General features: G+C 34.1%; 2 protein-coding genes across 2 annotated transcripts in view; one reads left to right on the forward strand and one right to left on the reverse strand.

The window, feature by feature from the left end:
* LOC126810210 (Golgi-associated PDZ and coiled-coil motif-containing protein) overlaps positions 1-26104 on the reverse strand; it is a 59373-nt gene extending 33269 nt beyond the window's left edge. Inside the window, exon 1 of the mRNA XM_050535173.2 lies at positions 25882-26104. Within this exon, the coding sequence (XP_050391130.1) occupies positions 25882-26094 (213 nt within the window). The 5' untranslated portion in view covers positions 26095-26104. The remainder of the gene's footprint in view (positions 1-25881) is intronic.
* Positions 26105-26648: 544 nt separating this feature from the next.
* The window catches only part of LOC126812387 (proto-oncogene tyrosine-protein kinase ROS), a 143699-nt gene continuing 143371 nt past the window's right edge, over positions 26649-26976 (forward strand). Inside the window, exon 1 of the mRNA XM_050538764.2 lies at positions 26649-26772. Coding sequence (XP_050394721.2) covers positions 26659-26772 — 114 coding nt within the window. The 5' untranslated portion in view covers positions 26649-26658. The remainder of the gene's footprint in view (positions 26773-26976) is intronic.

Here is a 26976-nt window from a genome sequence, read left to right on the forward strand (position 1 = left end):
TTCGAACTCCATCAAGGCATTGACCTAATCAACACATACACCAAGTTTGAACATTCTAGCCCAATTAGGAAGAGAGTTATCGTGTCCCAAAGCATCAACCAATCAAATTGCTTATCTCTGCTTACCCTAAGCGGAAAATGCTCATCTTCGAACTCCATCAAGGCATTGACCTAATAAACACATACACCAAGTTTGAACATTCTAGCTCAATTAGGAAGAGAGTTATTGTGTCCCAAAAAGTGTGACGGACAGACAGACGGACAGACAGACGGACGAACCCATTTTAATAGTCCCCTGCTTTCTTCGAAAGGCGGGGGACAAAAAAAAAAAAAAACCTAAGCAGAAAGTTCTCATCAACGAACTTAATCAAGGTAATGAATGATATAATGCATCTATACTCAGAGTTTCTTCGCTATCACTTAATTATAACCAAAGTTATTGTGCCCCAAAGCATCAATCAATCAGATTGCTTATCTCTGCTTACCGTAAGCAGAAAATGTTTATCATCAAACTAGATGAAGGCATTCACATAATGAATGCCTACACCAAGTTTGAACATTCTACCTTAATTAAAAGGAGAGTTATTGTGTTCCAAAGTCTTGCCCAATCAAATTACCTATCGCTCTGCTTACCCTGGGTAGAAAGTGCTCATTATCCATTATCCAACTTAGTCAAGGTATTGATGTGATAAAACTATACACCAAATTTCATCACTCTCACTTAATTAGAACTAAAGTTATCGTGTCCCAAAGTATCAACCAATCAAATTGCATTTCTCTGCTTACCCTAAGCAGAAAATGCTCATTATCGAACTCCATCAAGGCACTGACCTAATAAATTCTGTAACTACATTCTAGCTCATTTAGAAGGAGAGTTATTGTATCCCAAAAAGTGTGACGGACAGACAGACGGATAAACCCATTTTAACAGTCCCCTGCTTTCTTCGAAAGGCGGGGGACAAAAAATAAAAAAAGCCAACAGCGAGGTTGATGTCCCCCGCCGCGACCCCAAAATAAATAGATGACTCATTAATTAATTGCACATTTTTTTGTTTGAAGAATATCGAGCAATCAAACTTATTATGTATACTTAGTCTAAGCAGAAAATGTTCACAATTGAACTCTGTCAAGGTCTTGAAGTACTAAGTTTCATCAGTTAGAATTAAAGTTATCTTGTCCCAAAACATTGACCAATGGAATTTCTTAGCTCAACTTCACTTTAGCGGAAAATGTTAATCATTTAACTCAGTCAATACATTCACCTAATGAATATATCTATACCAAGTTTAAACATTCTACCTCAATTAAGGGCAGAGTTGTTTTGTTCCAAAGTCTTGACCAATCAAATTGCTTATCACTACTTAGCCTAAGCAAAAAATTTAGTCAAGGTATTGATATAATGAATCTACTCTCTGAGTTTCATCACTCTCACCCAATTCAAACCAAAGTTATCAAATTGCTTATCTCTACTTAGTTTTAGTGGAAAATGCGCATGATCGAACACTATCAAGGCATTCACCTCAATAGACACCTACACCAAGTTTGAACATTCTACCTCAATTAGAAGGAGTAATTGTCTTCCAAAGTGTCACCCAATCAGGAAATGCTCATCATCAAACTTAGACAAGGTATTGATGTATTTAAATTATGCACAAAGTTTCACCACTCTCACTCAATTAGAATCAAAGTTATCGAAATCAAATTGCTTATCGCTCTGCTTAGCCTAAGCAGAAAATGCTTATAAACTGCTTATAAACACTTACACCAAGTTTGAACATTCAAGCTCTGTTAGAAGGAGAGTTATTGTGTCCAAAAAAGTGTGATGGACAGACAGACAGACCCACTTTAATAAGTCTCCAACTTTCTTCGAAAGGTGGGGGACAAAAAACTCATTTGAAGAGCCCATACTTTAACACCTGTGATTTTGGTATTGTATCAGGCCTGCTTTGCATTTTCATTTTTCCCAGTGGCAGTGGTAACTTTTTATTTTAGTGTATTACCTAAGAGAAATTTCATACGGGTATGTTGGTTGTACAGAAATAAACAAAGGACGCTATTGCTAACCCTTACATTAGACCAAGTCTTATGTCAAATACCGGTAAATATCTTGACAGCCTGGAGCCTTTCGTATAGATTATAGTCGATTTGAATGCCATCTTCCTCAAAATATTGATATATAACTGCAACACAATAATAGAGGGGATTTACAATTTTTCATAAATTAAATTTGTATGGCCAAATTAATAGTTTTAAAGCACAATTAAACGAGAAAATCCTGTTGTTTCTTAGTTTTGGCGCCCAAGTTCTCTATAAAGTCTGTAGATTAGAAACAAATTTCTTTATGATATTCAAGTTTATTACTTCTCAAGGCTTGACAAATATTGATTCAATCACAGAAAGTGGAACTACTGGTCATAATTGTTAGAAGAGCCTCAATTTGAACCTAGAAATCTTGGTACAGATCTATTATTGAGTAGCTATAATCTCATTCAAATTACACACATGCCAATTTAATGTATCATACTATAGATGATTTATGAAAGGATTCTCCCGGTTTGCTTTGACCAAAATGAACCTCAATACTTCACAAATTTCAAATAGCATTTTATAATTTTAAAAACATTCCTGCTTCGTGCATGACTACTTAAGGTAAGGATTTTAAATGCCAAAGCGCCAGGGTTTGAAATAACAGAGAAATATATTAGTCAGATCAATGTGCGTAGATTAAAGGCTTCGAAGTCAGGTGGAACCAGACATCGTTCAGATTAAGGTGGTAACAAGACAAATGGTGGTAACTAGACAAATCATGGTAACAGGATGAATAATGTAGATCAAGGTGATAACGTAATGATTCCCTTCTGATGATGGTGGTACCCATACAACCAATTCAGAACAAAGTGGTAACCAAAATAATCATTCAGATTAAGTTGGTAACTAGACAATCATTCAGATCAAGGTGGTATGACCAGGTAGTATTTAATACAGCCTTTCACCCAATACAGGGCTAGACTTGCACCACAACTTGGCTCCCAAGATGGATTATCTATAGTAAGTTATCAATGGTCAGCTATGATAGAGATTAGAGACAATAGTAGTAATGAGATAATCCATCTATAAACATTAGTATATATGACCAGGTAGTATTTAATACAGCCTTTCACCCAATACAGGGCTAGACTTACACCACAACTTGGCTCCCAAGATGGATTATCTATCGTAAGTTATCAATGGTCAGCTATGATAGAGATTAGAGACAATAGTAGTAATGAGATAATCCATCTATAAACATTAGTCAACTTAGTAAATGAATGAATGGATGTCACTTAAATACTACCCATTAACAACTATAAAATATTATTAAGTTAAAATATATATAATTACTATGTATTGTTTATTGTTACCAAGTAACCTCTAGTATATTAGAGGAAAGATTGTAGATCATAGGTAGAACCCCACAGGCAGGCAAGGGACATACTGAAGGGCAGGTCTCTGATAAGTTATTTCTTAGATGCTGTTCCTTATGAAGTTACCTAGCCTGTGGGTCAGTATTATGTATATATATTATCATTGTTAAATATTGTTACAGAATATAAGATTATACTAAGAGAAGTGAGTTATTGAATTATTGTATGTTCAATCGTACACCCCCAACTAGATTGAACATACAACCCATCGTCGAAGGTTGGACCATAAGCAGGTCCATAAACCCCGGATGATAGTGGTAAAAAGGTGTTGTCACTGTCATTCAGATCAAGGCATCCAAGACATTAAATGGGATGAGTCATTCAGATAACACTGACAATAAATTATTCATATGAAAGTGGCAACCAAGTTGAATCCTTCAAATCAAGGTGGTAAAAAGATGTCAAGGTCACTAGTAATAAGACGAATTATTCAGATCAGTGTAAAACTGTGGCGTCATTCAGATCAATGCTATAAAAAGATGGTGTCAAGATAAATTATTCAGATCATGGTGGTGGCAAGGTTCCTGACTACATGTAAAACTACATTATCAAAAAGATGGAGTCTACAGTGTATATACATGTACCTACACATGCATGTAATATGAAAATGACTAATTGAAAACAGATGAAAAGCAGTTAGTACTTTACACAATTTACATTTATATTAAGTAGCTGTCAAAGAACATCATATCACATCTGTTTGAAATGTAACTTTTTGGTGTAAAAAAACTTATAATAGAGAATGTTTACATACATAGATTAGTTTTACACTAATAGCTACAGATTTCATCCCTAAAAAACATGACTTGTATCATATTACAGCACTGGATCATCGGCATTAACCTCATCATAATTCTTACAAAAATAAACACATGGAAAAACAGACCAAATTTTTTTCCTAAATATCTTCTAAAATATCATTTTCACAGGTAGATATTTATGAATGAATATTTAAACTCTGTCGTTTTATCTATTTCCTGTTTTGACATGTTTTTACCCCATTATTCAAGCTCTTGAAACCTTATTGCATTATTCAAGTCTAAGTGCAAAAGGTACGGCTTTCCGCACAAGGAAATCCAGGGAGACAGAAATCCAGAGAACTCTCCTCAAAATTTGTATAAAAACCAAATAAGTTCAACTATAAAAATTCATTAAATGATTTCAGAATCTGTGCAGTAAACTTTCCTTTACCTTTGGTCGCATTGGTGGTTAACCAACAGAACTTTCAATTCACAATACTGCCAGCCTGTTAAATTTTGACATATTTTGTTTATCTCAGATATGCAAGATATTTATTTAAGTGTTTTGAGCTTTTGACACATAAAATCTATAAATTGAACTGTATTTATTGTATTTTAAACATACATTATGCAAGAGCTAAATCCACCTATTGCAGGTTTTTCTTTAGACCTGAAATGTTTTCCAAATTATAAATTAGACATTAATTAACTTATCCAGGCCATAATCAACTATTGATGGCATTGGATTTATCTGATATTAAATAGCTTAGAACAGTTCAGCCTTATTTTGATTTAAGCTAAAAATGGAGGAGCGAGACTTAGCGTCGAAAAAACAGTACGGTGGTTGGAATTATTGCACACGTCTTGTCAAACCTTCAAAGGCTAATAATATCTTCGCTCGCAATAGGGTAATTTGAATGAAATTTTCCAATTATTCATTTTACATTATCTATTTTCAAATTATTATAGCAAGAATGGCTAGCTCTTTATCTAAATCTTACATAATGTATCTTTAAGGTTAAATTTAAATTGACTGTCATGTAAGTTTACCAGTTCACTGCCAGTCAGGCTAGACGGCCAATTATGACTGAAAGAGAGCCCGTCATAATGGTGGCCAGATCCTGATGTCCAGTAGTAACAACTATAAATATAAATTAAAAAATTACAGTTTTAATCATCTCAACAAAATCACCAAAATATCAAGGATTATTATATAATTAAATATCTAAACAAAATCACAATTCATCAAGGATTTTATAATGGAAACTGTAAAACAAGAACTGAATAAAAACTTTTAAATGCATCCTTTTAACTCGCACATTAATTACAAACATGTAGATGCAGATGAAAATTCAAATAAAATGGGGGTTTAAAGGAGCTAAATCGCTAATATTCCGGACCTAGAAATTGACACAAATGGGTTGCAACGCATATAGTAATAATGCAATACAAATGTATATAAACTGATTTACATTTAATCGTTTCCATTTTTACTCTAATTTCAAATCAGTTATGTTCGGGAAAATACGTGAGAAGTCTCAATTGAATGGCAATCTCTAGCGCCTGGTTATTCCAGTCTACACCGGTAGTATTTATTGTGCATGCTCTCCAGATAAGAATATGAGGTCACCATTGACGTCACCGTTTGACATGACTTGTGGAATATGTCTAGCCTCGTTCCAGTCCCTTGTTACAAATGGCACTAAATCGCATTCTGGTATACGATTCGTGTACCAATGGTAAAATGTTTATTTTGTCTTAAATACTGGATATCAGACGCCCATCGTGTTTTCAAGGTCGAAGACTGTGGATAATACTGAGTTAATGAAAGAGAACCCTGTCATAATAGTGGCCAGATCCTGATGTCCAGTAACATCTATAAATATAAATTAAAACATAACAGTTTTAATCATCTCAACAAAATCACAAAAACCTCAAGGATTGACATCACCGTTTGACACGACTTGTGGAATATGTTGAGCCTCGTTTGAGTCCCTTGACCTGTCTACCAATGGTAAAATGTTTATTTTGTCATAAAAACTGGATATCAGAAGTACAACTCCCCCCCCCCCCCCCAACCGGTAATATCACAACATCAATGTTGATTTAAATGACAAATACTTAGTGTTTTTAATGTCGAAGTCTGTGGTTGAGTTAATAAATTAATGTCATATTTATCTGTACCAATCAGCCTAAGGAAAACAGACATACGCCATGCAGTGTTCTATGAGAGAAATTTGGCCAGGACAGCAGCATTTTTGCATGCTAGAAAATCCTGATGAACACTGGGTTCAAACCTGGGATGTCTAAGTAGAGCCACCACCTTAATTACTAATACTAGTCTCTATTATCCCGAAAAATATTCTACGATATTAGTCTGGATGCGTCTTTGACATCATAAACAAAGTCTAAGGGAGGTAACCAGTCCTAAAACAAGATGTCAATGCCCTGAAAATTAATATAAGCATGCCATTTCAGAAAATCCATTTGATTGCACTACTAGTTCAATATCCAACCCTCTTAATTTTTTTTATTGTAAAATTTCTCTTTCATGGGCCATCTTTAGCTTTTACATTTAATTAATCCTAATTCATCGTCATGATTCATGTTTGTTTATAGTAATGCAAGAATTATAGGATTTATTGCGGGAAGGGCTGCAACTCTTACTTGACTTGGTAATTAACCACATTGTAAAAAAAAACTCCCGGTTACACATGGGCAATGGAACTCTTTGTCAAATATCAAAAACAGTCCCAGATACTCCGTACGTTGAAGACTAGGAGGTTCTGGGGAACTTAGACTACCGCCTTAATCTCTGAGACACCAGGGCTTTCGGACGAACTTTAAAAAAAAAAAAAATACCAAATAGCTTAATAACTAAGGATCTACAAACTATACATTATCCATGCGTACATTGTAGAGTACACAAAACATTTTTTTAAAACTTTTCTTTATCACCCTCTCTATCAGCTTCACCCCATTTAACATACACTGAATACCAGTACTTGTTGGAATGCACTAAAAGTGTCATTGTTTCCACATGGCACATTAATATAAGAACCTATTTGTAAAGGACTGTCAGCTTTAATACTTGTCTTGATCATTTAGTTAACAGTACTGGTAATAAATAATTGGTGTCATACCAAACTACAGACTAAATACAATTATCTGTATAACAACACCGGTTTATGTGTAAACTATTTCCCTGAAAATACAACTAATTTCATTGCCAAAAATTATACTATGAATTGCAAAAGTAAACACATACACTCAACAACACAGTACTGCCAGTAGTGGAATTACATTTACAAATTTCATATTGTATTAATTTATAAAATTTCTCATTACAGCTACTGACTGTCATTTGCATTTTTCAGACAATTTCACAGATTTTATACAAGCTAAAATGTAATCATATTCAAATTGATAATTTTCAGTGGCATAAATTTTACTAATTTCCAATAAAAGATTAGAACAAATAGTTTGATTATTTAAAGATACATTCCCGGGTACAAACTGGGTGATTTGATGATATATTAGGACTAAATACATATTCAAATTAATTAATCTATCAAAAATATGCTTCAAATTCCCCTCAAAACATCGTATTTGCGAGGAAATACCCCAAACTATAAAAAATCTATTAAAATCTATTAGGAAAACACGTACATTTTTGTCCCGTATGTGCTCCATGAGTGTTTTTCAGGGAATCCATTATTTTTCTAGTAAGATTGGATATTTCTACTTTCCATATATACCAAAATTGCCATACTTTTATTGGAAATAACCTCCCAATAAATACTTTTCTGGGAACGTAGCTTTAATGGTGGATGAAATAACAAAAAAATTTGGTATAAAGAACTTTCTGTTTGCATGTATATTTGGGTAAATAACTCGCCAGCATCTACAAGCAAGAAAATTCAAACAAGGGTAAAATTTAGAAACATGATGTAAAACATATTGTATCGAAGTTAAAATATCTTATCTTTTACCTACTAGTTTACTAATTACCTTTGTTATATACTATCTAATGGTTCCCATTAAAGCCAGGTGCATTTATCTAAAGAAGGTGTAAACTATTCTATCCCCAGTGAAAGTACAACAAAGAACAGATACAATCAGCTAACAACCTATAAATAGTTTTACCTACATCAAATATAAAATAAAAATAAAATATAGTTCCTGTTAATACTAAAATGGCTCCTTGTGCAAACATGAAAACAAAGTGCAAAAAAAAAATCGTTTTGCATCAAAGAATTACTGAACGTGATGATACATATCATATACACTGTATTTACTTGACCGTCCTGTAATGTGTATGTGTGCTAATGAAATAAAGTAAGATAGACAACAAAACATACGCCCACAGCAGTGTCCACAAGATTTTTCCAAATGATCAAGGGCCATAACTCTGGCAGTAATTATCAGAAATTGTTGAAAATCAATAGGATTCTTCGTCTTATGAGTAATGACCGTAAACGGTGTGTACATGTATAAATTTAAAGTCAATCAGATATTAACTCTGGCAGTAATTATTGGAAATTGATGAAAATCAATAGACTTCTTCATCACATGACCGTTAAAACTGTGTATAAATTTAAAGTAAATCGGATATTAACTTTAGCCTATAGAGCGTTCACAAGATTTTTCAAAGTGATCAAGGGCCATAACTTTAACAGTAATTATCGGAAATTGTTGAAAATCAATAATAGTAATAGGCTTTTTCGTCTCATGATCTTAAACACTGTGTATAAATTTAAAATCAATCGAATATATTAACTTTAACCACAAGCAACTGAGGACATCGGACCGACAGGAAGACGAACGGACGGACAGATAGCAATATATGACCACATTTTGATCAAATGACACCATAGCCATTTAATAGTCAGCTAGTCATCTACAAAGTGTAAAAAAAATAAATAAGAAATCGCCTTGCATCAAAGAAATAATGAACTCGGTTTTCAAAGACTACCTCAGTCATTCAACAGTCTGCTAGTAATAAGTAGTAAACTATACAAAGTGCAAAAAAAAATATTGTATTGCATTACAAAAATATTGAACAAGAGGACACTTGCTCGATTTTCAAAGACTTTCCTGTGTGTGCTAAATCACAGTTCACAATAGCATCAATCAAATAATGCATGCTTTCAATCAAACGGCACTTCATTCATTCAAATTTTCAGCCAGTAAGCTACAGTACATGTACATATTAGTGTATTCCTTATTTCCAATATATAATTCAATTGCCAGCCAGTGAGCTATATATTAGTGTAATTAATTATTGCCAATATATTAATACATGTATATACAGATAATCATTTAAAGATGCCTTCCCGTGTACAAATTGGGTGATTTGATGATATATTTGGACTAAAAACATATTCAAATTAATGAATCTATCAAAAATTATGCTTCAAATCCCCCTCAAAACATTGTATTCGCGAGGAAATACCCCAAGCTATAAAAAATCTATTATTTTTAAGAAGTTATGTTTGTGTCATGTGACTTGGCAATCTGTTTCACAGAGAATTACGAGTCTCGTATAATATCTCTGTCATCATAGATGACTGCCTTAACACGTGCTGTCACAGCACGCGGTGTGAATCATTGACTGAATGGCGCGTGCATTGTTTACATAAGACATAACTGCTTTGGAGAGAATGCTGCATTTTAGTCAATTTAATACCCATTTACACTAAATCGGAAATAATTTTTACCTACAAATACGTCAAACGCCTTTATTTATTTTTCCAATATATACAAAAAATATTTTAGAATTTAATTTGTCGCAGGAAAAAAGTTAATATTTCTAGCTCATTAAGCCGCATCAATGTCATCCTTATCAGTGATTGTCGCGGCCAAGCAAATATTCACTGCGGATCAGTGTGGTGACTTGGCTGTCACGGTAACTAGCAACGAGTGCGAGCCGGAGGAGGATTCATTGCATATAAAAAACGATGTTGTCTTTAATCGCTGTCCATTTATCATAAATATCGAAGCCCAAGTAAATTCTCGGATTATCCCCTGCCCATGTCTTTTTCTGCCGTTTTTATCTCAGAAACTATTGTACGTTTAAGTTTTTCACTTTTCCGTGTTCACTCACATTCAAGTTTATCAAAATATACATTAAGCGCTCCAACGCCAAGAAGTCAAACAATCTACGCATGCAGCATCTGACGTCTCTTGAGCAGACAGCCCTTAATCGTCAGACTACAAATTAGTAACCCCCTTCTCATTTTTGTTCTCTGCGGGCTCCATGGGTATTTTTCAAGGAATCCAGTATTTTTCTAGTAAGACTGGTTGTCTGTACTTTCCATATATACCACAGGGCCGGCGGGAGCAATTCTTGATTGGGGGGGCTTCCATCCTAGGTGTTTGTCCAGGGGTCGCAATAACCTGGAGAAAAGAGTACTTGCGGTTAAATTATTGGGGGGCTTTAGCCCCCCCCCCACTCCGCCGGGCCTGTACCAAATTGCCATACTTTTATTGGAAATAACGACCTGAGAAATACTTTTGTGGGAAAGAATCTTTAAAATAAATTCATAATAAAAGATCAATGGCAATATATACAATCATACTAAAATGTGGGTATAGAAGAACAAACTGCATACCAGCACAGTAAGGCCAAACCAATATAATTTTTAGTTCTTCAGGTTCTGGATTGCTGGATCAATAAATAAACCAATTAATTCCTGTGTTCGAAGTTTTGTAAACATTTCAAAATTTAAATATTTGGAAATAAAAGCTTAAACAAGAAGAGCATGTAAGTACTTTTTGCTTTTAAATTGGGGGCAGAATTTTAATAGATGTTCCAGAAGAACGAAAATTTAAATTGGGGCAGCCTAATTAACGGTTCAATCAAAATTTATTAGGTCTAGTCTGGAATCATTGATCACATGATCAGGACATTAAATCTAGCTGATACATGCTGGTATATGTAAAGCAACACCTTGTATTACTTGAACAAGGAAATCTCAACTGTTAAAATAAACATTTCCAGGTGGCACCACATGTTCCTATTGACAAGATATCAAATCCAACTAATAAAATAATCATTAGTTATTGGATCATCAACATATTATCAATAATACAACCAAACAACTAAGATGGTGGTCTGCTAAAGGTCAAACGATTAAAGATTATGATTAGTACAAATGAAATGGGATTTAACATCCTACTATTTTGTATCCACTAAGCTAATGAATATCGGCATATTCCATGCAGTGCTAGGAGGACAATTTTGCCCATAGAACCAGGGCTTCCACTTCAAAATTTTCACTGCCGGTCATTTTTGATAACGCACGAAAACTTTTCAAAGTAAATTTATATTTCATGTTTTTTATTCACGGTAGGGTATTGTGAATTCACGTGTCTATACTACTTTGTCACCATGGGGTGCACAAAAAAAATATATTTGACTTAAAAATGAAATATTAGTAAGACTCATGATAATTATTTAATAATTAAATATTTTGGCTACTTAAATAACGAAATAGTTGAATTGGCCTGAGAAAAACCATTTCAGTAGCTCACATGTAATTAACACGTGCTCTATAGAAAACACACTGACCTGGATAATTTTGAGTTGTAATACAATAACTTTGAAATGAAGATAAATATATAATTATCCATGGCATATATCTCACATTTTTTTGGTTTTAGACCATCTCTCACGGAATTACGGGCCGCAGAATTGTGACATAAATCCTAATAATGTATAACTAAATGACTAACGGATAACTAACTTCACGGCTAGCGACACTAGCGCCCCCTAGAATATGGTCGTGTATAAGAGTAACCGTATATACACAACATTTCTTCTACACGTGGAATTATCAATATTGCTGCACAATAGAACTGGAATACGTATTTTTCTTAATTGTTCGGTAAGCAAGTTAACTAATCTATAAACATTTTATTTTTAAATGCATTTTTCTTCCAACACGTACGTTGTTGAGGATTTACGTATTTGATATGACAGTTGGTTGGATTCGAAGAGCAATACTTCATATCAATTGCCCTTTTTCGAAGATCAAGGTATTGATGTAATGAAACTATACACCATATTTCATCACTCTCACTTAATTAGAACTAATGTTATCGTGTTTCAAAGCATCAACCAATCAAATTGAATATCTCTGCTTACCCTAAGCAGAAAATGCTCATCTTCAAACTGACCTAATAAACACCTACACTAAGTATGAGCATTCTAGCTCAATTAGAAGGAAAGTTATTGTGTCCCAAAAAGTGTGACGGACAGACAGACAGACAAACCCATATTAATAGTCCCCTCAAAAGGCAGGGGACAATTATCTCTCTATTGTAATCCAAGTTTAGGATTACTGTTGTGGATTATTATTTCAGATTACATGTATATCGATTCAAGGATTATTCATCCTGTCAGTTTTGGATCATCAAGATCCTGTGTAATTCTGTCATCTTTGGAATTACTATGGCTACGACGAGAAGACATCTGTAAAGGACTGTATACAAACTATTACTCAAAGCAGTAGAAGCACCAAGAGTAAGAAGACTTCAACCAAATATTGGTAAAATTGGACTGAATACTGTGAGTAATCTTGTACATTGATTCTAATCAACTTTGTTATATTTGTACTTTTACTCATTTTTCTATATTTGTCTGATGGAGGTATTGAGTGGATCATATCAGGTGGATCATGAGATTGTAACAAATTCCAACTGTCATGGGTTCTTTTATGTGCATGCAAATGGGTAGACAAGACCTCGGGTTTTCATCACATTAGTGGCAATTACTAGACACTGTTTTTTGCCTGGCACTCCGTCCTGCACAACTGACATGGGAAAACCATGCTGGAAAATCCCAAGTTACTTTTTTGTCCAACAACCGGATCGAACACCTATAACCTCCTGGCCCTAATAATGTTTGGCCCTGTAACCAATAACACCTTTGAAATAGAAAAAGTCAAAAGATTTATTGAGTATACAACAAGATAGCCTGACTACTCTTAATCATTTGAAAATAATAAGGAAAGACCTTCCAATCTATGCCCTACTGTTGTAGCTCATTATATTGTATGGTAACAGACATGATATATCATAATAATAATGTTTGAGATCATGTCATCAAGTGAAATGAAATCTTGTTATTTATTGGTTAAAAAGATTGATAATAAGTATAATCTAATGGTTTGTAGCGAGACTTCTTCTAGTTTCATGTAAAAATATAATTTAACTTGATTTAAAATAAAGCATGATCTGCTGTAAACCATTATTCACACACATATTTCCATTACAAATATATCAGAAGGTATTGCAACATCTCAATTCATCATCTTATGACCTATTGTTTTATTTAGGACCTGACAACAGACAAAGACCTTGTTGTAGTTCTTGATGTCTTATCAATATATACTCTTCGGTTGACGTTGACGTCGACGAACACGTCTCCCGATCATGTCCCAGACATGCTCTATAGGGGAAAGATCAGGACTCATGGCTGGCCAAGGTATATGGACAAAATGGTGACACTGGAGCTAGTCATTTATGACATGAGCGCGGTGGGCACGGGCATTATTATCTTGAAAGATGAAATGTCGACCTGGACCTTGAGCAAAAGGCAAAACTATCGGTGCCAGGATGTGGTCACGGTAGTACACACCAGTGACCCTTCCTTGAACAATATGCAAGTCCGTCCTGCCACACCATAACAGACCCACGTCCGAATCTGTCATGCTGCCTGACGTTAACGTTAGCATGACGCTCATTTACACACCTCCAAATGCAAGCACGCCTATCGATGAAATCCAGAGTAAATATGGACTCATCTGAGAACATTACACGCGCTCATCGACGATTACCCCAATTTGTACACCATTGACCCCTGTTTGCCATGTGCTGGCACAACACACGGTCATCGCGCATACAAATGGGCTGCATGTAGGCGATTTCTAATCGTTTGGGGTGTAACTTGAATTCCTGTAACTTGGTACAAGTTTACAGAAAACTGATTGTCCGTTTGTCCTCGATTTCGCAGGACCTGTGTACGAATGTATCGATCCTGGGCTTGTGTAGTGGCTCTAGCAGGGCTCACACTGTCGATCGCCAAAGTCGCGATTTGCGATAAAAATATGACAGTGGCGATTAAAATTTGATTTTGGCGATAACGTTTTGCGGTACTGGCGATTCTTTTTGAGAACTGGCAGAAAAAAATCTTAAAATTCTAATCATATTTATCCTGGATTAACCATTACAATTACATTAAGTGTCAATCACGTGGCGACAGATTCTAAAAATTAATCAACTGACTGATAATCCAGATCAATGAGTAAATATAATCAATTGTCTTAGATTAATGATTAGTTGATTGATAATTGCCAATGATACATGTATATATAAAGCCTACCTCAAGTCATTATTTACACCTAATGAGTAATCCAAGCTGTGATTATTTAATATTTCGTTTCGTCTTTAACAAAAATGGCTGACAGTTCTTTTCAAAGAGAATGAAATATTTTGATAGTTGAATTCTGTTTACTGTGGCTTCATAAGGCATGTAAAATATACAAGCATGTCTATCGGATATTATTATATTAAATTATATTATCATCAGTGGTCGGAAACCTAAGAACGAGTTGAATAGCGATGATTCTTGAGCAAGAAAACAGTTCGCCATTTGTATCATATTACCGTCACCAAAATGCTCAAAAAGTGAACGACAAGTATAATTCGAAGCATCTCATATACATTACATGTACATATATAACTGAAACCAATATCATTCTATCAGGGATTCAGTTTTTGATACCTTTACACTACCTGAAAATAACAATAGGCCTACTGTACATGCAAAACATACATTTATAGAAAATTTGCAATCCTTGAATTAGATCTGACGTGTAAATAGGCCTACTGAAAATATATTGTGCTCTACGGTGTGCAAATAGACTAAAGTCACCAAAAATAACATCTTATCTTAGTAAATCAAAACTGTGTTAATGTATTATGTAATGACAGATTTTTAAAGTTGTTGTATATTGTATGGTATATATCGGTAATTGTTTTATAATAGGCCTACCTGAGACATAAAACTGTTACATGTTGTCTTTTTTATCACACATTTTTGGCCGATAAAATATTCCAGTTGGTGGAAAAAAATATGAACCTTTTTGTTATATAAAAATTATCATCCATTTTGGCGGGAAAAAAATGGAAGTCAAGTGTGAGCCCTGGGCTCTAGGACGACCTGAACGAGGTCTATCATTAGCATTGTGTGTTTGTTGGTACGAATGGTACCGGTTCCACAGTCTGCTAATCACAGACTGTGACACATTAAGCATGTTGCCTACTGCTCGCTGTGTAGAACCCATTTGAAGTATCCTGATAGCACCTAGACGTTGATCATGTTGAAGACGTCTCATTGCAAATTAAACGTAACACACTAAAGCAAAGATACGCTAAACAGTAAATCTTATGCAAGAACCGATAGGAAAGCAAACATGGTAGGATAAACCAGCATGCAGAAGTTTTCATCAACCCTTCCTTGAAATGTCATATTTGACAATGAATCCCTCCCACGTGTAAGGCGCTATTGCGTGTCGCACGTGCAGCTCAGTGGTTCTGTTGGGGCGATAAGTTCTTCATCTATGAACATACTCTCAAAGCATGTTAAGTGTCCATGACTATTTATCATATCACAACCTGCATAGGTATTTGCACTTCAATATCCCCTACTTTTTTTTGAAGAGTATATTTCAACACTATACTACAAACAGACAAAATGCAACAGACAAAACGCAACAAACACTGCTCCTTACAATATGTTTTTTTTCTTAGAATTTTTGTTTAGTTGTTACTTGTTAATTAATATTCATCAGCTTATTGTAGTTATTATTAATAAATTTCAACACAACACAATGCAACACAGATTTTTTTTGTATCTCAGGCTTTTTTAAAATTGTTTTTGATTTTGTTTAAACTTGTTAACACTAAACCATATTGAATATGGAAAATAAATGTTACTATCAGTGAACAGTCTAAGATTGGTAGATTTCAGAGATATTTTGCTCCTTTAAATTTAAATTCAAGTTCACTGCATCTGTCCAGGAATAATTAATAACTACATTGTACCATGCCTGCCAAGTTTCACCGGAAACAGAGGAAACTCCATTTCTTTTACTAACGTTATTTTATTGCTTGTTTAGTCAATTAAACAATAACTATAGGGATGTCGAACAAATGGCTTTCAATCTTTTTTCCACCCGAAGCCACATATAACAAATTTTATCAAAATATATGTTGATTAAAAAAAAATGTACTCTGCAGTTCACAAGCTATTTTTTTTACGGTTCTATTTTCATGTCAAGGGCAAAAACTTTAAGAATAATGAAGGAACTGTGACAAATAATCGGCAACAGTAAGTCACTGGCCAAAAATGTCAAAACCAAGTGAAAACTCTTTGGACTTCAGTGCATTCACAAGATATTTATGTTTTTTTTAATCATTGATTATGCAAGTCAAAAAATAATAAGGAATCCTCTTTAAACTGAAAATGGAAATATAAGAATTAACATAGTTTATATTTATTGTATTATGCCACCGTGTGTACAACTGCAGCATTCTACACACACATTATTGGTGTTATAAATTCAGAATACTCAAAATAAAAAACTCTATCTAAAAGCATAATAATTTAACAAAAATTATGAGGTCAATTAACTATTTCTAATTTCATGACTTTTTTTCATTGATCTTTTTTTAAATAAATTTCTGGTTCATTTTTATATGGAAAAAGATTACCATCATTTACTTGTGGCTAAATGGCTTATAAAGTCAATAAAAAGAAAGATCTGTAGCAGCTTTCAATTGTAATTACTTTAGTACCAGAATGTTTACTGGTAATGAAACACAACACAGATCATTAAACTAATGTGACTTTACAACTTAGGAAGTCAAGAATGAAATCAAACTGCTTGCAAGGTGCAGTTTTTGGCATTCTGTCAAGACAAGAATTAGGTGTTTTTGTGTTGACATGATTGCCCATTCATTAAAGTTACAATTTCATATTTTCTAAGAAAGTCAAAACATAATTATTTCTATGCCTTTTGCTCAATAGGTTGTCAACTCACTATTATACGATCATAGGTTATCTTTCTACCGGAAATAATAACACAATTACATCCCAATTACCTCCCTTGTTTTCCTATCTTCAAACGTTTGAATTTGAAGTTGAAAATGATATTTTTGCCAATTTCTCAACTGGCAATACTGAATTATAGGATTAATAGGATTATTCTTCAACAAGGTAGGACTGTTTATAGATACCATGATATTTGATATTTTTGCCAATTTCTCAACTGGCAATACTGAATTATAGGATTAATAGGATTATTCTTCAACAAGGTAGGACTGTTTATAGATACCATCTATTTTAGGTTTTTTTTAATACATTTTAAAAATATAACTTAAAAATATGAAATTGTAACTTTAAATCAACTTTTTTTGAATAAATATACCATTTACCATTTGAAATAGGACCCAAACAAGTAGTCAAAAAAAAAAAAAGAAAAGAGATCCAACAAATCAACTTGACAATATAATTTACAATAATAATAGTTCATCTTTCAAAATGATACGTTATGCACAATAACCTTAAATTATGACACAATTCTGGACAGTGCTTAAATGCAATGAAATAGAGCTCAACGTCCTAATTTTCTGCACCAACCAGGCTAATAAAGATGGGCATACCAGTATGCCATGCTACATACATGTATGTATATTGTACATGTATGTCCTACTCTTCATCAAATTCCAACTGTCAAGGGTTCTTTTAAGTGCATACAAATGACTCCTGGAGTCCTGGTTAGTGTAAGCTAGTGCCAATAACCATGACTTCTTAGTGTTGGGCAGTACAGACATATACAAAATTTGTTAGCTACTAAATCCCTTAAATTAAAAAAATGGTATCAGGTGTTCTTGTAATGTGTGACTTTCCATAGATATTTGAGGACCAGAATTGTGTCCACCTTAAGAGAGATTATTGTGTAGAATTCCAATATTATCAGTCGAAATGGTAAAAATGACCATTTTCAAGCTTTTTCACTTTCAAAATATTGTATAACAAATGACATACCCAAGCTTTTTTAATTACTACATTATTATAATATAGGTTGCCAGGCAACTAAACATACGCCCACAGCGGCTAAATCGTCCGAGTGGTCGACAAGAGTTGTCGTATATTTGTTCTTTTGTAGGTAATTAGGGGGCATTTAATGGACAATTTCATACAAATGACATTATAATTTTCGTCGTCTGAGGGTTCACAAGGTTCTAAAAACTAAAACAAGGGCTGTAACTCTGGAAGTAATCTACAGAAATTGTTGAAATTCGACAGACTTTTTCGTTTTACTAATTCAAATAATACATATCAATTTCATACAGATCGGATGATAACTTTTGTCGTTCGAACGTTCACGAGGTTCAACAAAGTAAAACAAGGGCCATAACTCTAGAAGTAATTGACAGAAATTGCTGACTTTCAATAGGCTTCTTCATTTCACTAATTTAAATGATGCATATGAATTTCATACAGATTGGGTGATAACTTTTGTCGTTAAAGCGTTCACAAGATTCAACAATGTGAAACAAGGGCCATAACTCTAGATGTAATTAACGGAAATTTGCTGAAACTCAATAGGCTTGTTCGTTTTACTAATTTAAATGAAACCTATAAATTTCATACAGATCGGATAATAACTTTTGTCGTTAAAGCATTCACAAGGTACAACAAAGTGAAAAAAGGGTCATTACTCACGGTGTAATTAACGGAAATTGTTGAAATTCAATAGCACTAATTTAAATGATGCATATCAATTTCAAACAGATCGGATGATAACTGTTGTCATTAGAGTGTTCAAATGATTCAACAAAGTGAAACAAGGGCCATAACTCTAGATGTAATTAACGGAAATTGCTGAAATTCAATAAGCTTCTTTGTTTTACTAATCTAAATGATGCATATAAATTTCATACAGATCGGATAATAACTTTTGTCGTTAGAGCATAAACAAGGTACAACAAAGTGAAACAAGGGCCATAACTCACGGCGTAATTAAAGGAAATTGCTGAAATTCAATATGATTCTTCGTTTCACTAATTTAAATGATGAATATAAATTTCATACAGATCGGTTGATAACTTTTGTTGTTAGAGCGTTCACAATTAGCAACAAAGTGAAACAAGGGCCATAACTCTAGATGTAATTAACGGAAATTGCTGAAATTCAATAAGCTTCTTTGTTTTACTAATCTAAATGAGGCATATAAATTTCATACAGATCGGATAATAACTTTTGTCATTAGAGCATTCACAAGGTACAAAAAAGTGAAACAAGGACCATAACTCAAGGCGTAATTAACGGAAATTGCTCAAATTCAATAGGCTTCTTCGTTTCACTAATTTAAATGATGCATATCAATTTCAAACAGATCGGATGATAACTGTTGTCATTAGAGCGTTCACAAGATTCAACAAAGTGAAACAAGGGCCATAACTCTAGATGTAATTAACGTTAATTGCTGAAATTAAATAGGCTTCTTTGTTTTACTAATTTAAATGATGCCTATAAATTTCATACAGATCGGTTGATAACTTTTGCAAACAACATATATCAATTTCAAAACAATCAGATGATAAATGTAGTCTATAGATTGTTCACAAGAAATTGTGGACGACGGACGGACGGACGGACCGACAGACGGACGGGGGCGACGGCAATATACGACCACATTTCCATGTGGGCGTATAAAAAACAGAAACGACACTCAAAAAATTGACGATTTAATTCTATAATTTCTCATTTCTGTCATGTTTTTCTCTCTCACAACTTTTTACCTCTGCTGATTCACTGTGCATTATCAGTTTGTTGTCATAACCGAAGTTATCAATGCCCAAATAATCTTTTACCCAAGAGCTTTGACTTATGAAATACTGTTATACATGTAGCTATAAATAGTGAACAGCGTCATGCTTAATCTTTTTAGAAAACCTGGTATCAACGGTTACTACAATACAAAAAGCTTTTCACAGGGGATGAGCCCTGCCACCCCACCCTCCATATTTAATTTCCATTTTCAGCCCACTTGACAAATAAACCAACGGGCTCTAACCCTGCCTGTGATTTTTCGTACAGTCGGGGGCCATAATCCATGAAGTTCTAATCTACAAATTGTGGAAGGACAAACGGATGTCCAGACGGATGACCAGACAGGGGCGACAACAATATACGTCCACATGAAAATGTGTGCATATAAAAAATGAAAGTGAAAATTAGTGTTTACAGTGGATTTTTATTTGGATATATTTTTATTGGCTGCTTGACACGATCTTTTTTAAAATGCTACCAGATCTACTTCTTGGCAATCTGTCGACTCCTTTTACAAAACAAAAGTCTAAGTAAGTCCTTCACCCTCTTCTCTGGTATCAAAACAATAACTAACTATCTAGAAATAGTTATTTTTGCGTTCATGTTAGTCTTGTAGCTTCCACATAATACTTACAGACTAAATATGTTAGATGCTGCATTGAAATAAAAAAATTTCAGACATACATAGAATTAAATAAATTAAATGTAAAATTACAAGATACACTACACCCTATATTTATTTACAGGCCTTGAGCAATTCACTTGATTGACAGATATTTGATGTTGGCACTGTTTTGTTTTCACTGTTGCCATCATTTATGGCAATCTGAACACAAGAATTGTTGACAGTGTCCAATAAACAAGCTCAAAAGAAAAGCATAACAATGTTTCATTTGCTTTACAAATCTATAAGACTATAAGAAATTATTTTAAAATACAATATTTACTTTTTTTCAAAGACAATGTGGTTTAGTATGTGTACCTTATGGCTTATCAGAACAGCTGCATCTAATTTTCTACAAAATCATTCAGGATTACAATGATGTACAGCCTAATTATATAAAGCCATATAATAATGATCTCAATTAAAGTGTAGAGGAAGATTACCCCTGATCAGGGCTGACATTATTATTCTGTCAAAAACCAATTACCGGTACTAAATTATTAATTTTTTTCCAAAACATTATGCAAGGCAAGTTTTGGGTACCAGTAATCTAAACTGCCACAACAAGATGTCAGCAAGGCTAGCAAAATGCTTTTATCAATCAAATACACTTTTCCTCTTGCACTACTACTAGGCTTAGGATAATTTGAAACAGCTTTTTAATTGTACAAAATTTATAACGAACATTGCATACATTAATAACTGACAAGAAGGTCATCTATTAAACTATTACAATATTTTTTACTTTTTAGTCCTGACTAAATGTATCACTCGATTGCTCAATTTCAATACATATGACGTGATTATCAACCTACTTACATGTACTATACATTGAGGGACCAAGGTGACTAATATAAGTAAGACAGACAAGACACACTGTTGAGTGTTGGGACGGAAAAACATGGTCCTGTAGATTAAAACACTGCCTGTCATTAGGGCTGGCAATCGATACTGGTTTCAAGTATCGATTATCGCTGACAATCTGCCGATCAATAATCGATAATATCAGCGAATTATTTTTACTTAAAATTTGAATATTAATAACGAATCATATGCCAGTTTATGCTGTAATATCATTATGTATACATGTAGAATTCCTTTCATAGATTTGATAATAAAATAATAGCAATTTCCTTTTTGAAACAGATTCCGCATCCTGTTCACTGTACCAGTTTATTTCTCGTAGTTATTCTGATCTCTCATGCGCACAAAACGTCTTGTATAGTGGCTTAATTCATGTAAGCTTAATAAATATTACATTTGACTGGCCGACTGAGATTTAGGCACATAGCACACGCAAGAAATAAGAGTAAAAGAAAGGGCACAACTCTGAATGTTATGTAAAACTATTTGTTCTCACCACATTTCTTAGTGGTGGCGTCTCCTGTGAAAAACCAAATGACTTTTCTGTTTACAGTTACCGAGCTAGGCCCAAGCGCATATTGCAAAGAATACTGTGATAAGGATTATCTTTTATACATGCATATGTCTTCTTCAGGCATTCATGTAAAAAGGAGCGCGATCGCTCTCGCTCTCTTGGACACGCCTGGATGTCAGTCAAGGTACGCTTTTTATAGCTCGCCTCAATGTCTAAATTGACTGCCCTCAAACTCAAAGAAAATAATCAGAAAAATATACCAGTAGGCCTAATGAAAAATACTGTCAATATCGACAATCAACTTGCCTGTCGGCTACAATAACGGTCATACCCAGTAAGTTTCCTTTGTAAAAATAAGCAACGTGGCGAATGAAGACATCTTGCTTGGCATGGATTGTGAATCTTGGGATTCGCGCCGTCTTCGATGCTCGATACGGAGAAATTCCAGGTAGATATTAAAATAATAATTGGATCATATTTTATGGTTTCACTGATCAGTTAGTTAAATTTAAATAGTCATTGAATAATCCCTGATAGAACAACGGACATCCTGAGAAACAGACATTAATAATATATTTTTCCTCAGGATCTCCAATGCTTTCCGATTCCCAATAACATGTGACATGCATCGGTTGGAATTAGGTCAATAAACAAGCATTGCTACATTTAGTTTTAAATATCGTTTTAGTTTTATTCTTTTTTATTTGATACACATGCTGACAGGGAGTTATTTTTTAAAATATTGTCCTTATTATTTAAGGCTATGGCATAGTCGTACGGAATTTTATTTTATATAAAGCAATTTCAATTATGGTTGTCAAGTGAACATTGTGCCGCTTGTCAATCATCCATGAATGAATAAAAAGTTTGTAAGTTACGTGATAGACAAAAACAATAATTTGTGTTTTAAATATGAAGAAATACCATGGTGTCGGTATCAGCTTATTTTAGCAACTGCATTTTCTGATACTGGCCATAGTAGAAAAATTGAATTAAACAAAAACATTTTGTTCAGGAATATTACTGACTTGAACTTTAAGTCATATACATGTATTAGTCTATTCAGAATACAATATTCTCCATAACAAATTACAAAAATTATTTTTTGTTGATGTGTGGTTATAATTACCCAATTTCCTACTGGGACATCATTTTTCGACACCTTTTGATACCAAAGTGACAGAGAAAATCCTTCCCCAGAAGAAATTAAGAATGCTATAGCTATAGAAAATTTCGCTTCTACCCTGAAACCACTTTATTTATTTGCCAATTAGTAAACAATAGACTACAAACACACAGGCTACTTTAAGATCAGGCGCTCTCACAATTATTCAGTTAGTTTGTATGTGTTTTTTTTTTATCTTGTGGCACATTTTATATGTGTATAGGGGACATGTCAAATGCATCTAAATCAACCATGTATATATATGACTTCAATGAAGCAGACGACAAATTTATGACGTAATTCGCATACCAACGTTGTTTTTATGACGTTAAAGAGCGTCGTAGTTTCAGTTTATGGTAAACTTTACCAGTCACAATGTGCTTAGACTTATACTTGACTTGTGCTTACGTAAGAATGGTCTTGAGAATTTTCTTACGTAAGAAAAAGTGAAGCACGACTTTGTGCTTACTTTAAGAATTTTCTAGGAACCGGGCCCTGTTTCCACTTCAAAAAGATGGCTGACCGTAGAGTTATTCGACGGCATTTCCGACACCTTTTTATACCAAAGAAAGAGACAATTACAAGACAGAGAAAATCCTTCTCCAGAAGAAATTATGAATACTATAGAAAATTTCTCTTCTACCCTGAAACCATTTTAATTATTTGCCAATTAGTAAACAATAGGCTACAAACACACAGGGTCAGGCGCTCTCACAATTATTCAGTTAGTCTATATGTGTCTGCGCTTTTTTATCTTGTGGCACATTATATATGTGTATAGGGGACATGTCAAATGCATCTAAATTCAACCATATATATAAGAGGTTAATGAAACAGACAACAAATTTATGACGTAATTCGCATACCAAAGTTGTTTTTGTGACGTTAAAGAGCATCCTAGTCTCAGTTTATGGTAAACTTTACCAATCACAATGTGCTTAGACCGCTTAGACTTATACTTGACTTGTGCTTACGTAAGAATGGTCTTGAGAATTTCCTAGGGACGGTATTTTTACAAGTTTCTTTCGTAAGAAAAAGTGAAGCATGACTTTGTGCTTACTTTAAGAATTTTCTAGGAACCGGGCCCAGGTCTCGAAATGTTTTAAAAAAGCTACCTGTCGCTTCAGTAAATAACCTGTCACTCTCAATTATCAATGACCAATCATATCCATACATGTAGGTACACACACACATACTCTTAAATTGTTTAGGTCTTGACCTACATTGCTCCATATTAATATCGTAATATGAAACCTTTTTATTTCGACATCGGAATGCCTATTAAAGTTCTTGAAAGTCGGTGAACCTGCTTTGGCTCAGCGACTCGAAAATTCAGACAATTCTATCATCCGTATCCACGTGAATTCCGCCAAGTATCATGGTACCAAACTTGTGTACTAAATAAAATACTTCGCCGTTGAGGTGTAGAATTCAGATTTTAAAATATCCATTATGTCGATGGTTCAGACAGTACATGTATCGCGTTTTAGACCATCGGGACGAAACTGACAGTCAAATTATGAACATACTGCCGATCCGACTTAGGCAAAGGAAAAAAGACGGAATTAGATCAAATGGACCAAACATTTTGATCCGAGTTGAGCAAAGATTCAACTTAGGAAATCCGACTGGCTCTATTTCAGTATCGCACCTCTACCAGTTCCCGGGGTCGTAGAGACTTGAAATTTTCAGGGGATGTTCAGGTGGGCTAGCAATGGCCTCACACCAAATTTCAGCCGAATCGGTCAATAACTTTTTATTTTACCTTAGTTTAGTTTCTATAAGAGATAAGTTTATCCGATTTTGACGCCATTTTGTTTGTTGACTATTTAGGCTCGAATGACGTCATATGTGGATTGTGGGTTAGGATAAGGGTTAGGATAAGGGTTATGGTAAGGGCTAGGACCTGTAGATTTCGTCATAGTCTCAAGATGTAGACAGGACTAGCCCTAACCCTAACCCTGTCTTGTTATTCGAGTCTAAATAGCCAACAAACAAAATGGCGTCAAAATCAGATAAACTTTCTCTCGTATAAGCTAAACTACAGTAAAGTAAAAAGTTATTGACAGATTCGGCTGAAATTTGGTGTGAGGGCATGGCTAGGCCCCAAGAATACCCCCTGATAATTTCAAGTCTCTATGATCATGGGAACTGGTAGAGGTGCGATACTGAAATAGAGCCATCCGACTTGCGTGCAGAAATTTAACAACAAAAACGTGCAGGATCAAAGGGTCCAAACGATTTTATCCAAGTTTAGCGAGGTCGGACTTATAAGAATCCGACTTATGCGAGGTTTACTGTAATACAACTTGTTTTTGGTGATCATCATCTCAGACTTGTTTAAAATTAAACACCACGAACAACAAGTTGAACAACACGTCAACACCTCACCACTGTCCCTTGCCTTAGTTAGGGCTTACTGGATGAAATACCCCATAACGAAACTAAAATATCATGACATCTTTTTAATATTTAAAGGGTAAATCTAGCAAAATACAACTTAGGAAAGATGGAAGTAAATGATTATTCTCTGGAAGTAAAACTAAAAGTAAAGGTATATTTACCTCCAGTTTGGCATTGCATTGAAAAACAGTCTGTGCTTTGTGACATAACTGTGCAAACGCTGCACTCAGGGCCGTCATTTTCTGACGCCCTTCAAATGTAAGTTCACATTGATCTGGATCAATTTCTCCCAAAAGGAGATCTAAATCGACAAAAGCTTTGTCAAATTCTTTCTCTAAAATTTCTAGCCAACGAAACGACAGCGTGGCAGCCATATTTATTACGTCTGCTAGAAATACCGATAACCGCTTAGTTTCGTATTTTCGTTGGAAGAAGAACATGTTAATTTAGTATTTAAGACAATTAAAGTATGTCACTTTCATAATTATACCCATCTCCCTGTGCGCTTCCATTGCTTAATTGTCGCTTAATTTAATTACTGCATTTAAAATTTATATAAATACTGCAACATTGTTGCTTATTTTGTATCAAGTTGTGGCAATGCATGCTGTATAACGGGTTCAATAACGGTAAAGCGACTGTATAGATTCCGTTACAACTAAAGTGGGAACTCTTTCACAGTTTGATACTATTTTAAAGTTTAATATCGGGGTTAAAATTCATTGAGATTTTTTGAATATAATAAAAGTAAATGAATTTTAAAGTCTTGCCATACAACCTACCATTACGGTGGCAGTGAAACCCTTATTTAAAGGCAGGAGCGTAATTTGCAGACGACAAATTTAATACGGGCCAATCAGAATGAAGTAGTATCTTGACGTTCGGGGATTTCGCCAAAGTTCTCACAGTCGCGATCATGACACTGGTATAGAAGCACGATGAAACGTTTTTGTGTTTTAATACAATTTCTATCAGTGTTAAATTTAGGACTTTGTTTTACAAATGAGGATATTATCATCAGTACCTGTATGAAGCAATGTGACACAGCATTGGTAAGTTGTATTTTTAATACCAATTTTAACTCTTTTTTTTCTCTCCTTTTTTACGTTTTTTCTAGTTAGTATTTTCTAATAAATTCGCTTGTTAAAAATAAGAACTAATATATAGGCCTATATTTATTTTTTAAACATGACAAGCTTTCCATAATTCAATTGCATTTCATCATTTAATAAAAAAAACCAAAAAAAAAACCCCAG

This window comes from Patella vulgata, chromosome 2 (assembly GCF_932274485.2).
Source record: "Patella vulgata chromosome 2, xgPatVulg1.2, whole genome shotgun sequence".
Taxonomy (NCBI): Eukaryota; Metazoa; Mollusca; class Gastropoda; family Patellidae; genus Patella; species Patella vulgata.